Below are 14581 nucleotides of genomic sequence, written 5' to 3' on the forward strand. Positions count from 1 at the left end.
CTTAGCCTAGTGTACATGTGTATGGAGGAGGAATTGCTGAGCCCGGTGTACATGTGTATGGAGGAGGAGGAATAGCTGAGCCCAGTGTACATGTGTATGGAGGAGGGAGAATAGCTGAGCCCAGTGTACATGTGTATGGAGGAGGAGGAATAGCTGAGCCCGGTGTATGTGTGTATGGAGGAGGAGGAATAGCTGAGCCCAGTGTACATGTGTATGGAGGAGGAGGAATAGCTGAGCCCAGTGTACATGTGTATGGAGGAGGAGGAGGAATAGCTGAGGCCATTGTACATGTGTATGGAGGAGGAGGAGGAATAACTGGGCCCAGTGTATATGTGTATGGAGGAGAAGGAGGAGGAATAGCTGAGCTCAGTGTACATGTGTATGGAGGAGGAGGAGGAATAGCTGAGCCCAGTGTATATGTGTATGGAGAAGGAGGAATAGCTGAGCTCAGTGTACATGTGTATAATGGAGGAGGAATAGCTGAGCTCAGTGTACATGTGTATGGAGGAGGAGGAATAGCTGGGCCCAGTGTACATGTGTATGGAGGAGGAGGAATAGCTGAGCTCAGTGTACATGTGTATGGAGGAGGAGGAGGAATAGCTGAGCCCAGTGTACATGTGTATGGAGGAGGAGGAATAGCTGAGCCCAGCGTACATGTGTATGGAGGAGGAGGAATAGCTGAGCCCGGTGTACATGTGTATGGAGGAGGAACAGCTGAGCCCGGTGTACATGTGTATGGAGGAGGAGGAGGAATAGCTGAGCCCAGTGTACATGTGTATGGAGGAGGAGGAATAGCTGAGCCCGGTGTACATGTTGTGTATGGAGGAGGAGGAATAGCTGAGCTCAGTGTACGGTGTGGTCCTTCCCTCTGCTGACCTCACAGCTTTGTTACTTTTGCATCACGAGAAAAAAATCAGAGGTTTTAACTTTATGAAATGTAATTAAATAACGTAATATTCGCTGCAAATTATCCTGAAAGAACCAAAACCACCGGAAAGTGAGAGCGTCGCCCCCAGGAGGGAGGAAGAAGCCATTAAACACATTAGTGGTAATGGAGCGGGCCGCACCTATTGTGTCCGATGGGGACGGAGAGGCGCCACAAACATGGCCGCTAATACATCATAATGAAATAATATAACAATCCTCAGGAGGGAAGGTATATACTGCTGAGCACAGATCGGTACAGACACTGAACCAGCAGGGGGCGCAAGAACATGTGGAATCTGCAGAATAGTGGATACAGCTCTGGATGTGACCAGATGTGGATGCTCAGGATACACTATGAGGTACAGGTGAAGGTGCAGGGGCCCGTCAGCTCCTCCAGGGGCCCCGCCGCCCATCCTGGAAGATTCATATTGCTGTGTAATTACAGCCGAGCTACGGAAACGATTGTAAGCTCTGCGGGGGACGGCACAATTATCCCAAAAAAGATTCTGTTATTCCTGAACATGTCCTCAGATGATCTGACACAGCAGGAGAGCCGCACAGTACAACCAACCAGGGAAGTGGTACTGTGCAGTGTCCATATGTACAGAATAAGAGCAGATACTGAGGATTACACCCAGTATACAGGACAGGAGAAGTGGTACTGTGCACTGCCCATATGTACAGAATAAGAGCAGATACTGAGGATTACACCCAGTATACAGGACAGGAGAAGTGGTACTGTGCAATATTCATATATACAGAGTAAGAGCAGATACTGAGGATTACACCCAGTATACAGGACAGGAGAAGTGGTACTGTGCAGTGTATATATACTGAGGATTACACCCAGTATACAGGACAGGAGAAGTGGTACTGTGCAGTGTCCATATATACAGAATAAGATCAGACACTGAGGATTACACTAAGTATACAGGACAGGAGGAGTGGTACTGTGCAGTGCCCATATATACAGAATAAGAGCAGATACTAAGGATTACACGAGTATACAGGACTGGAGAAGTGGTACTGTGCACTGTCCATATATACAGAATAAGAGCAGATACTGAGGATTACACCCAGTATACAGGACAGGAGAAGTGGTACTGTGCAGTGTCCATATATACAGAATAGGAGCAGATACTGAGGATTACACCCAGTATACAGGACAGGAGAAGTGGTACTGTGCAGTGTCCATATATACAGAATAGGAGCAGATACTGAGGATTACACCCAGTATACAGGACTGGAGAAGTGGTACTGTGCAGTGTATATATATATATATATATATATATATATATATATATATACAGAATAAGAGCAGAAACTGAGGATTGCACCCAGTATACAGGACAGGAGAAGTGGTACTGTGCAGTGTCCATATATACAGAATAAGAGCAGATACTGAGGATTACACCCAGTATACAGGACAGGGGAAGTGGTACTGTGCAGTGTCCATATATACAGAATAAGAGCAGATACTGAGGATTACACCCAGTATACAGGACAGGAGAAGTGGTACTGTGCAGTGTCCATATATACAGAATAAGAGCAGATACGGAGGATTACACCTAGTATACAGGACAGGAGAAGTGGTACTGTGCAATATTCATATATACAGATAAGAGCAGATACTGAGGATTACACCTAATATACAAGACAGGAGAAGTGGTACTGTGCAATATTCATATATACAGATAAGAGCAGATACTGAGGATTACACCCAGCATACAGGACAGGAGAAGTGGTACTGTGCAGTGTCTATTTATACAGAATAAGAGCAGATACTGAGGATTACACCCAGCATACAGGACAGGAGAAGTCGTACTGTGCACTGCCCATATATACGGAATAAGAGAAGTGATACTGTGCAGTGGCCGCACAGCTTCACATGACACATCTTTATCGCTCTGACACGCCGCTATCCGCCTGTCACATGACACGTTTTCATTATTATTACATTATCTCATAGGAGTCATTTATATCTTGAAAAGCAAATATCATCGCTCCTTTAGGTCACCCCAAATCCAGAGAGCGCCCCCTACAATCCAGCGTCTCCAGACATCGTACCCCGACCATTCAGCTTACATCTGTGTCATAGAAAGCGGGGTGACCCCAGTATAACCTCCATTACAGCTGCAGGACTCCCCCAGACTGAAACGCTCAGCCTCTGGCTGCCAGAACAGGGCAGGGAAGCCAAGGTGACTTGTCTAGAACCGATACAACAGGAACAAACCCTCAGCTGTGAAAAGTAATGGGACAGGATACGGTTTTATTACATCTGGATAAGAGCGTTCCTATTTACTGGCAGCAGACAGGGAGCTCGACAGTGGTGACTGATCACAGCTGAGGGTTTGCTACACAGCAGCAGCAGCAGCAGCACTGATCTCTCTGATGGTTTGTTACAATGTATCAGTGCAGTCCACATACAACAGTGAATACACAGATCCATGCAGCTCGTAATACCCATATAGAGGGGTATAAACACAGAGGGGGATGGCGGGGGGAGGGGATACAAAACCATACACAAAGAAAGAGAGCGTCAAAGTCACCGCCGGACCCGATAGCAGTGAAGGAAGTGAAAGGAGCCGTCTGATTGGTTGCTACGGTCAGCGCTAATGTTTTCTCTTTACAAATAGAGACGTGGATGAGAAAACCCAGAGCACCAAACGTGAGGCTGAGTACACTGCGACCGGCCGCCTTATAAACTCCGGAGTGATTATACAACGCACGAGGCAGGTCCTCAGCCCCGGCCCAATGATGAGACGTGAGGACAGGATGGTGGACATCTTTACAACCCCTATAATCTCCATCACCCTCAGTCCTCGGAGCGGAACTCAGCCTTAAGCCCCTATTCCACGGGTCGTTTAAAGGAGCAATATCGTTCGTATTCGGCCGATATCGGCCGCTACGAACGATATTCGTCCCGTGGAATAGAGTGCAACAATCAGCCGACATCGTTCATGTCGGCTGATCGTTGCAGTCGCTTGTTTTTCAACCTGTTGAAAAACAAGCGACTGATATAGCAGCGATCTGCTGCCGTCGCTCCGTTGAATAGGAGCATCGGCAGCAGACGCTGCTATATCCTATGGGCTGCCCGGACGATCAGCGATCCCCCGGGCAGCCCCCCGCCGCTCCCCGCCGCCCCCTCCCGCACTCACCCACTCGCTGCAGCCGCGTTGAATAGCGGCGGCAGCGAGCGGGTAACGAGGAGCAAACGAGCGCTATTAGCGCTCGTTTGCTCCTCCAAACGACTCGTGGAATAGGGGCATTATGCTGCGTTTAAACGGAGCGATAATTCGCCCGATTGTACGACTAAGGGCCCTATTCCACCGGACGATTATCGTTCAGATTATCGTTAAATTGTTCAAATCTAAACGATAATCGTTCGGTTGAAATGCAGTAACGATTAACGACCGAACGAGAAATCGTTGATCGCTTTATAAGACCTGGACCTATTTTTATCGCTGCTCGTTCGCAAAACGTTCGCAAATCGTTCGCATTGAATAAGACATCATTCGGTCATTCGCAATAGATACGAACGCAATAGCGAATAAATAGCGAAGAAAAAACGATCGCAATTACGATCATAAGTAACGATTATCGTTCCATGGAAATGAGTGAACGACTTTGAAGCAACTATTTTTTTTTTTATAACTATCAGCGTTTAGACGGAACGATACATCGTACGGAAAAATCGTTTTACGATCGCTTAAGCCTATCTCGCACATAGGTTAAATCGGTGAACGACTGTTTACACGGAACGATCTGTGAATTTTTTGCAAACGACGATTTAAGAACATGTTGTAAGATCAAAATGAACAATTTCTCGCTCGTCATTTGATCGTTCGCTGCGTTTACACGTACGATTTTCGCTCGAATTCGATCGTTATCGTGCAAATTCGAACGATTATCGTTCCGTGTAAATGCAGCATTAGGTTTCATCATTCCATGTATTAAAGATAATGTTCACCTGAAGAGACGATCACCATCTGATCAAAGAGACAATCAATATCTGATCAAAGAGACTATCATCATCCGATCGAAGAGACGATCATCATCTGATCGAAGAGCCGATCGTCATCTGATCGAAGAGACAATCATCAGCTGATCAAAGAGACGATCAATATCTGATCGAAGAGACAATCAATATCTGATCGAAGAGACTATCATCATCCGATCGAAGAGACGATCATCAGCTGATTGTTGTCTTTAATGGTGCGTTTACACACACAGATTTATCTGACAGATTTTTAAAGCCAAAGCCAGCAATGATTTTAAAAAGAGGAGAAATATCATTCTTTCCTTTATGACCTGTTCTCTGTTTATAGTCTGTTCCTGGCTATGGCTTCAAAAATCTGTCAGATAAATATCTGTGTGTAAATGCACCATTAAAGAGGTTTAAAAATTGTCCATTTGCAAATCGTTCCGTGTAACAGTGATGCCGACAGCTGATGACTGTGTAAAAAATATAATATAGATTATACTTACCTGTACGCACTCTCTAGTGTCCATCTATCTTCTCCCTGCAGCTGCCACTGGAACGTCTGAAGCCGCCTCTAAAGTGACAGACCTCCCATCCAATCACTAGCCAAGACTGGACAGCACCGCAGCCAGCAATTGGCTGAGCAGACTGTCACTTCAGAGACGGCTTCAGGCGTTCCAGCCGCAGCTGCGGGGAGAAGACAGTGGGACACCAGAGAGCTCGGACAGGTAAGTATTTTTTCGTTTTACACTTTAAAAGCACACAGCAGATTGGTGCTTAATGTCAGGCCGTGTAATACGGCCCTTACTGAGGATCGGCTTCTTCCTGGTCCAGACAGGTGGAGGCCACAAAGATGGTGACCTCCTAGAGCAGGGGTAGGGAACCTTGGCCTCCAGCTGTTGCAAAACTACAATTCCCATCATGCCTGGACAGCCTTTGGCTGTCCAGGCATGATGGGAGTTGTAGTTTGGCAACAACTGGAGAGCCACGGTTCCCTACCCCTGTCCAAGAGGTTTCTCCCATCTCCACACTGGTTTTTCGGAGCTCAGCCAGAGTAACATTGGGCTCCTGGTCTCCTCTCTTACCAGAACCCTTCTCCCCTATCACTTAGTTTAGAGGGCGCAGAGCTTTCACTGCTCCCTACATCTCATTGGTTGTTTTGCACCTGTCGATTGATGCTTACCTCTACTGTTTTACAGTCACCAAATCAATAAAAATTGATTATACATAAAAAGCAGTATGATAAATAACAATGTCTGGACCAAAGTTTTTTCCCCCTTTTTTTAAAGTATTTTGCTAAAGTTTGTTCTCACATCTCATCAACACGTGTGGAAAGTGACCGGGGCTGAAGACGTCCGGCTGTTTTATAAGAGGAGCGGCTGATGGCGGTCACCATAATGGTCAGTGTGCTGTCATTACTTTACTTACCTAATGTCTATCACTCCACATAACAATCTGACATAGGAGCAGTTTGAAGTACAGCTCTCGGGAACAAGCGTCTCCCTACATGTAATGGATGTGACCTGCAGTCCTATGTAACGCCACAGATAACACAGTAATAGCTCTCCGAGTACAGATAATGTAGTAGACGTGACCTGCAGTCCTATGTAACACCACAGATATCACAGTGATATCTCTCTGAGTACAGATAATGTAGTAGATGTGACCTGCAGTCCTATGTAACACCACGTACACTATATATATATATACACACACACACACACACACACACAGCAGTACTCTGTGTTATCCTGATCTCCTGGCCTCAGGATAGTTGCACACACCGCTGGTTGCACTCAGTTACATGGGGCTGCAGGGCAGACTCCCGCTGCTGTCAGTACAGTATAAGTCCTTGGTTCGTCCTCTAGTCGGACAGCGTGATGGATAGAAGACATGAACTACAACCCCCAGCATCCTGTGTTACACTTGGAGAAAGATTTAGTATTCAGCCATCTGGGTGACAAGTGATATGGGCATAAATACATGTACCAGCGGGGGTGGGGGGGCACTGAGGGCACAGCTGACAATGACGCAGCCAAGAAACCATCACTACAAGCTTTATGACACAGGACCAGCGGCTGGCACGGGACTGGCACCAAGAAGACAAATATCAGGAACCCTTTGCCGCTGCTGGTTATTGATATATCACGTCAAGATCCCAGTGCCGTTGCCAATTATTGGTATATAACATGTCAGGATCTGTACTCGCTTCTGGTTGTTGGTATATCACATGTAAGGATCCCCTGTGCCCACTGCCGATTATTGGTATATTACGTGTCAGGACTCCTGTGCCGCTGCTGGTTACTGGTATATAACATGTCAGGATCTGTACTCGCTGCTGGTTATAGGTATATTACATGGTAGGACCCCTGTGCCCACTGCAGATTATTGGTATATTACGTGTCAGGATCCCTGTGCCCACTGCTGGTTACTGGTATATAACATGTCAGGATCTGTACTCGCTGCTGGTTATTGGTAAATTACATGTCAGGACCCCTGTGCACGCTGCTGGTTATTGGTATATCACATGTCAGGATCTGTGCCCGCTGCTGGTTATTGGTATATCACATGTCAAGACCCCTTTGCCCACTGCTGGTTATTGGTATATCACATGTCAGGACCCCTGTGCCCACTGCTGGTTATTGGTATATTACATGTCAGGACCCCTGTACCCGCTGCTGGTTATTGGTAAATCACATATCAGGATCTGTACCCGCTGCTGGTTATTGGTATATCACATGTCAGGACCCCTGTGCACGCTGCTGGTTATTGGTATATCACATGTCAGGATCTGTGCCCGCTGCTGGTTATTGGTATATCACATGTCAAGACCCCTTTGCCCACTGCTGGTTATTGGTATATCACATGTCAGGACCCCCTGTGCACGCTGCTGGTTATTGGTTTATCACATGTCAGGACCCCTGTGCCCACTGCTGGTTATTGGTATATTACATGTCAGGACCCCTGTACCCGCTGCTGGTTATTGGTATATCACATGTCAGGACCCCTGTGCACGCTGCTGGTTATTGGTATATCACATGTCAGGATCTGTACCCGCTGCTGGTTATTGGTATATCACATGTCAGGACCCCTGTGCACGCTGCTGGTTATTGGTATATCACATGTCAGGACCCCTGTGCACGCTGCTGGTTATTGGTATATCACATGTCAGGATCTGTGCCCGCTGCTGGTTATTGGTATATCACATGTCAAGACCCCTTTGCCCACTGCTGGTTATTGGTATATCACATGTCAGGACCCCCTGTGCATGCTGCTGGTTATTGGTATATCACATGTCAGGACCCCCTGTGCACGCTGCTGGTTATTGGTTTATCACATGTCAGGACCCCTGTGCCCACTGCTGGTTATTGGTATATTACATGTCAGGACCCCTGTACCCGCTGCTGGTTATTGGTATATCACATGTCAGGACCCCTGTGCACGCTGCTGGTTATTGGTATATCACATGTCAGGATCTGTACCCACTGCTGGTTATTGGTATATCACATGTCAGGACCCCTGTGCACGCTGCTGGTTATTGGTATATCACATGTCAGGACCCCTGTGCACGCTGCTGGTTATTGGTATATCACATGTCAGGACCCCTGTACCGGCTGCTGGTTATTGGTATATCACACGTCAGGACCCCTGTACCGGCTGCTGGTTATTGGTATATCACATGTCAGGACCCCTGTGCCCACTGCTGGTTATTGGTATATCACAAGTCAGGATCTGTACCGGCTGCTGGTTATTGGTATATCACATGTCAGGACCCCTGTACCGGCTGCTGGTTATTGGTATATCACATGTCAGGACCCCTGTACCGGCTGCTGGTTATTGGTATATCACATGTCAGGACCCCTGTGCCCTCTGCTGGTTATTGGTATATCACAAGTCAGGATCTGTACCTGCTGCTGGTTATTGATATATCACATGTCAGGATCTGTGCCCGCTGCTGGTTATTGGTATATCACGTCAGGATCCCCTGTACCTCCTGCTGGTTTTGGAATATCACCTCAAGATCTGTACCCGCTGCTAATTTTTGGTATATCACATGTCAGGACCCCTGTGCCCACTGATGGTTATTGGTATATCACATATAAGGACCCCTGTGCCCACTGTAGATTATTGATATACCACATGTCAGGACCCCTGTACCCACTGCTGGCTATTGGTATATCTAATGTCAGGATCTGTGCCCGCTGCTGATTATTGGTATATCACATGTCAGGACCCCTGTACCGGCTGCTGGTTATTGGTATATCACATGTCAGGTCCCCTGTGCCCGCTGCTGGTTATTGGTATATTACATGTCAGAACCCCTGTACCCGCTGCTGGTTATTGGTATATCACATGTCAGGACCCCTGTACCGGCTGCTGGTTATTGGTATATCACATGTCAGGACCCCTGTGCACGCTGCTGGTTATTGGTATATTACATGTCAGGACCCCTGTACCGGCTGCTGGTTATTGGTATATCACATGTCAGGACCCCTGTACCGGCTGCTGGTTATTGGTACATCACATGTCAGGACCCCTGTGCCCGCTGCTGATTATTGGTATATCACATGTCAGGACCCCTGTGCCCACTGATGGTTATTGGTATATCACATGTCAGGACCCCTGTGCCCACTGATGGTTATTGGTATATCACATGTCAGGACCCCTGTGCCCGCTGCTGATTATTGGTATATCACATGTCAGGACCCCTGTGCCCACTGATGGTTATTGGTATATCACATGTCAGGACCCCTGTGCCCGCTGCTGGTTATTGGTATATCACATGTCAGGACCCTGGGAACCCTGCTGTTACCGTTATACCATACCAGGACCCCTGTGCCCGCTGCTGGTTATTGGTATATCACATGTCAGGACCCTGAAACCCCTGCTGTTACCGTTATACTGTACCAGGAGCCTGTGCCCACTGTTGGATACTGATATGTTATACCAGGACCCTGTGTCTGTGCCAGTATACCACATGCCACAGGACCATGGGACCCCTGCTTGTTATTCTATACCATGCCCGCTGTATGGTGCTTGTATGCCACATGTAACGACCCCAGTGCCCATGCATATCTTAGTATAAGAATAAGAACAAACAAGAAGTCATTTCTTACTTTGTCCTTCGAACTTGCGTATGATGGTGTCCAGGAAGGTGTTCTGGGGGGCGACGTGACCTCTGCGGACCGGCATCCTTATCCCATGGGTAGCGTCAGTCGTCTATCCTCCTCCTCACTGATCACATGAAGGGTGGTGGTACGTGCCACCCCTAGGACACAACAAACAATAAGGATGATGTCCAGATCCCGAGAAGGGGACATAGAGAGGTCCTGGGTGCCACAGGGCATAGACGGAGCTGTCACATCCAAGTGTCCCCCTGCTGATCTGCGTCATACAGCTACCCGATGCCGGTGGTCTTCATGCTACTCTCTTACCAGGGGTGGGGTAATATCTGGGGGAGGAGGGTTCAGGAAGTTCTATAACGCCAGGCGATGCCCATCCACCTGCTGCCCCAGCTGCACCTGTATTCAAATCAGCCGCTGCCTCTCAATGCCAATCACTGGGGCCCATCTACACGTGTGCCGGGGTATGAGAGGAGGGGAAGCTGTTAACCCTTTCAAGCCTCAGCCAGCGTTATGCTCAGACAATAGGAGTCAGCGGGTTCATCCCAGGAGGCGACTGTCACGCCAGGCACGGGGTGTGAGGTGAACGGACGACTATCTCTATCTATTATTAGCTGGTGATACAGACACTCACCCTCCTCCTCTTCCTCGCAGAACAAGGCAAGACATTCAGAGTGGTCAGAGCATCCAGCGTGTCACGTCCAGTGGGCATAGGGTACAAGTAGCTGTGCACCAGGCTGGCAGCTCATAGACAAGGGCTGCAACTACAATGGTACCAGTAAGGATCTTCCACAAGGTTGTCAATGCTTGGTGCCCACCCTAGGCACAGGGCACACTGCTAACCACACAAAGAACTTCTCAATATGTGGGCAGGCCTGGATCACCAAGGTACCTATCAGGTGCCCACCCTAGGGCGCTACTGCTGGCCACGGGGCGCTGAAACTTCCACAATGTCTTACACTCCTCAAGGACGTGGGGCTCCTAGGACTGGCACGTGTAGATGCTGTGGGCACTTGTTACGTCTGGCAGGGTAATCCTGGCTGGGCATGGTCCGCAGGTGCAGACGTTTCTGGATAAAGCTGGCACGCAATCCAAATAGCGGCGCTGATGTAGAAATCCCAGTGGGTGCTGGCGGCGCTATTATCCCATGATCCTTTGTTGAGGAAGGCGGGAATCGGTGGTGAGCGTGCACAGGAGGGAGGACGGGCGCTCACATCTGGGTGCTGGGTCTATCCAGGGTGGTCGTCACCTGCTGCTGCTGCTGTGGCGCCTCCTGGGGGTGGCTGGGTCCCTTTGTCTGTGACAGGCAGGGTGCAGGACGCGTGCTCTAGCTCCTGGCTGGCAGGCAGCCGGGGCCGTCTCCTCCAGAAGGCATCCCCTTATTAGGAGAGAAGGCAGAAGGGGATGCTCGAGGAGACGACGGTGTTTTGCCTGTTATTGCTTGTTGATGCCGCTGCTCCTCCTCCTCGCCCTTCCTCCCCTCCTCCGCTGTCAGACAGAAGGGATTCCCAGCTGGGAAGCATCACAGGCTCCTATGGAGAGATGGAGGGGGGGGGGGGGGGGAAGAGACAGGTCTGTGTGCAGGAGACATCCAGGGAGTGGGGGCAGGAGATGAGGTGGAGCCACCGAGGCTCCATCCACAGGACGCCTCCATCACATGCACAGAGCAGGAGCCGCTGCCACCGGGGGGGAGAGGGTTAAAGGAATCACTGGTGATAAGGGTCATGTGCATGATGGATGAGGCGCTAGAGAAGGATAGAGGTGAATGACAGGAGGTACCAGACAGGACGACAGGGGAGACATGACTAAGGTGTGAGGTACCAGACAGGACGACAGGGGAGACATGACTAAGGTGTGAGGCAGGGGAGACATGACTGAGGTGTGAGGTACCAGACAGGACCACATGGGAGACATGACTGAGGTGTGAGGCAGGGGAGACATGACTGAGGTGTGAGGTACCAGACAGGACGACAGGGGAGACATGACTAAGGTGTGAGGCAGGGGAGACATGACTGAGGTGTGAGGTACCAGACAGGACGACAGGGGAGACATGACTGAGGTGTGAGGTACCAGACAGGACGACAGGGGAGACATGACTAAGGTGCGACTCGCGAGGCAGGGGAGACATGACTGAGGTGTGAGGTACCAGACAGGACCACATGGGAGACATGACTGAGGTGTGAGGCGCCGGGTGCCAGGTGAAGGACGGGTCCAGCTAATGAGAAGATTAACAGAAGGATAAGCCAAAAACTGATACCTAAAGATCCTGACTAATCCTGATCCAAGAGGGACCCCGAATGTGCAGAGACGCAAAGAGGAGGTCACCCCGGGTGTAATAACAGCAAATACTCCACACTGTACTGATCCTGTATTATACTCCAGAGCTGTGCTCACTATTCTGCTGGTGGAGTCACTGTATACATACATTACATTACTTATCCTGTACTGATCCTGAGTTACATCCTGTATTATACTCTAGAGCTGCACTCACTATTCTGCTGGTGGGGTCACTGTGTACATACATTACATTACTGATCCTGTGTTACATCCTGTATTATGTTGCAGAGCTGCACTCACTATTCTGCTGGTGGGGTCACTGTGTACATACATTACTGATCCTGAGTTACATCCTGTATTATACTCCAGAGCTGCACTCACTATTCTGCTGGTGGGGTCACTGTGTACATACATTACATTACTGATCCTGAGTTACATCCTGTATTATACTCCAGAGCTGCACTCACTATTCTGCTGGTGGGGTCACTGTGTACAATACATTACATTACTGATCCTGAGTTACATCCAGTATTATACTCCAGAGCTGCACTCACTATTCTGCTGGTGGGGTCACTGTGTACATACATTACTGATCCTCAGTTACATACTGTATTATGCTCCAGAGCTGCACTCACTATACTGCTGGTGGGGTCACTGTGTACATACATTACTGATCCTCAGTTACATACTGTATTATGCTCCAGAGCTGCGCTCACTATTCTGCTGACTCTCCTTTCTTCCCTGTGATGCTCGGTTACCTGTCAGGTGGGGATGATAGGGGTGATGTCTGCCCAGGGAATCCTTCATTACTCAGCAGTTTTGAAGACTCCAGGTCGCCCCCTGCAGGGGGTCAGGTGCAGTAACAGGGACACCTGGATACAGAGAACATTCCATTACATCTGCAGCCTATCATATATACAACAGGTAATGTAATCTCCACAGACAGCAGTGTTTTGTTGAGCTGCTGTATCTAAGCCTATCATATGTTACCACCTGCTGTATCTAAGCCCATCATATGTTACCACCTGCTGTATCTAAGCCAATTATATGTTATCACCTGCTGTATCTAATGCTGGCTTTACACAGAACGATAATTCGCCTAATCGAACGATTAACGATTTTGAAGCAATGATTTGGTTTTTATAACGATCAGCGTTTAGATGGAGAAAAATCGTTAAGAGATTCGTAAGAAAAATCGTTATTGCGATAGTTTTTAAGATTGTTTAAGCCCATCTTTTATATAGGGTGAATCTTTGAAAGACTGTTTACACAAAGCGATCTGCGAATTTTTAGCGAACGACGATTTGAGAACATGTTGAAAGATCAAAATGAACGATTTCTCTCTCGTAACTTGATCGTTTGCTGTGTTTACACGGAACGATTATCGCTCAAATGCCATCGTTATTTCTAAAATTTGAACGATAATCTTTCCGTGTAAATGCAGCATTAGCCTGTTACATGTTACCACCTGCTGTATCTAAGCCTATCATATGTTACCACCTATCAGGCTACTGTATCTAAGCCACTTATATGTTACCAGCTGCTGTATCTAAGCCTATCATACATTACCACCTGCTGTATCTAAGCCTATCATATCTTACCAACTGCTGCATCTAAGCCTGTCATACATTACCACCTGCTGTATCTAAGCCTGTCATACATTACCACCTGCTGTATCTAAGCCTGTTATATGTTACTGTCAGCTGTATCTAAGCCTATCATATGTTACCACCGATCAGGCTGCTGTATCTAAGCCTATTATATGTTACCAGCTGCTGTATCTAAGCCTGTTATACATTACCACCTGCTGTATCTAAGCCTGTCATACATTACCACCTGCTGTATCTAAGCCTGTCATACATTACCACCTGCTGTATCTAAGCCTGTCATACATTACCACCTGCTGTATCTAAGCCTGTCATACATTACCACCTGCTGCATCTAAGCCTGTCATACATTACCACCTGCTGCATCTAAGCCTGTCATACATTACCACCTGCTGTATCTAAGCCTGTCATACATTACCACCTGCTGCATCTAAGCCTGTCATACATTACCAGCTGCTGTATCTAAGCCTGTCATACATTACCACCTGCTGCATCTAAGCCTGTCATACATTACCAGCTGCTGTATCTAAGCCTGTCATACATTACCACCTGCTGCATCTAAGCCTGTCATATATTACCAGCTGCTGTATCTAAGCCTGTCATACATTACCAGCTGCTGTATCTAAGCCTGTCATACATTACCACCTGCTGTATCTAAGCCTGTC

General features: G+C 48.1%; 1 protein-coding gene across 4 annotated transcripts in view; it reads right to left on the minus strand.

The window, feature by feature from the left end:
* Positions 1 to 14581, minus strand: part of KCNH2 (potassium voltage-gated channel subfamily H member 2) — a 168751-nt gene that overhangs the window by 153329 nt on the left and 841 nt on the right. For 2 of the 4 annotated variants that reach the window (XM_069959276.1, XM_069959273.1), the window contains exon 1: positions 10027 to 11405. In XM_069959276.1, the coding sequence (XP_069815377.1) occupies positions 10027 to 10102 (76 nt within the window). In that variant the 5' untranslated portion in view covers positions 10103 to 11405. Of the gene's footprint in view, positions 1 to 10026; positions 11406 to 13067; positions 13182 to 14581 lie in introns of those variants that run through there. The other 2 variants (XM_069959274.1, XM_069959275.1) reach the window with 2 other exon arrangements.

This window comes from Dendropsophus ebraccatus, chromosome 2 (assembly GCF_027789765.1).
Source record: "Dendropsophus ebraccatus isolate aDenEbr1 chromosome 2, aDenEbr1.pat, whole genome shotgun sequence".
NCBI lineage: Eukaryota > Metazoa > Chordata > Amphibia > Anura > Hylidae > Dendropsophus > Dendropsophus ebraccatus.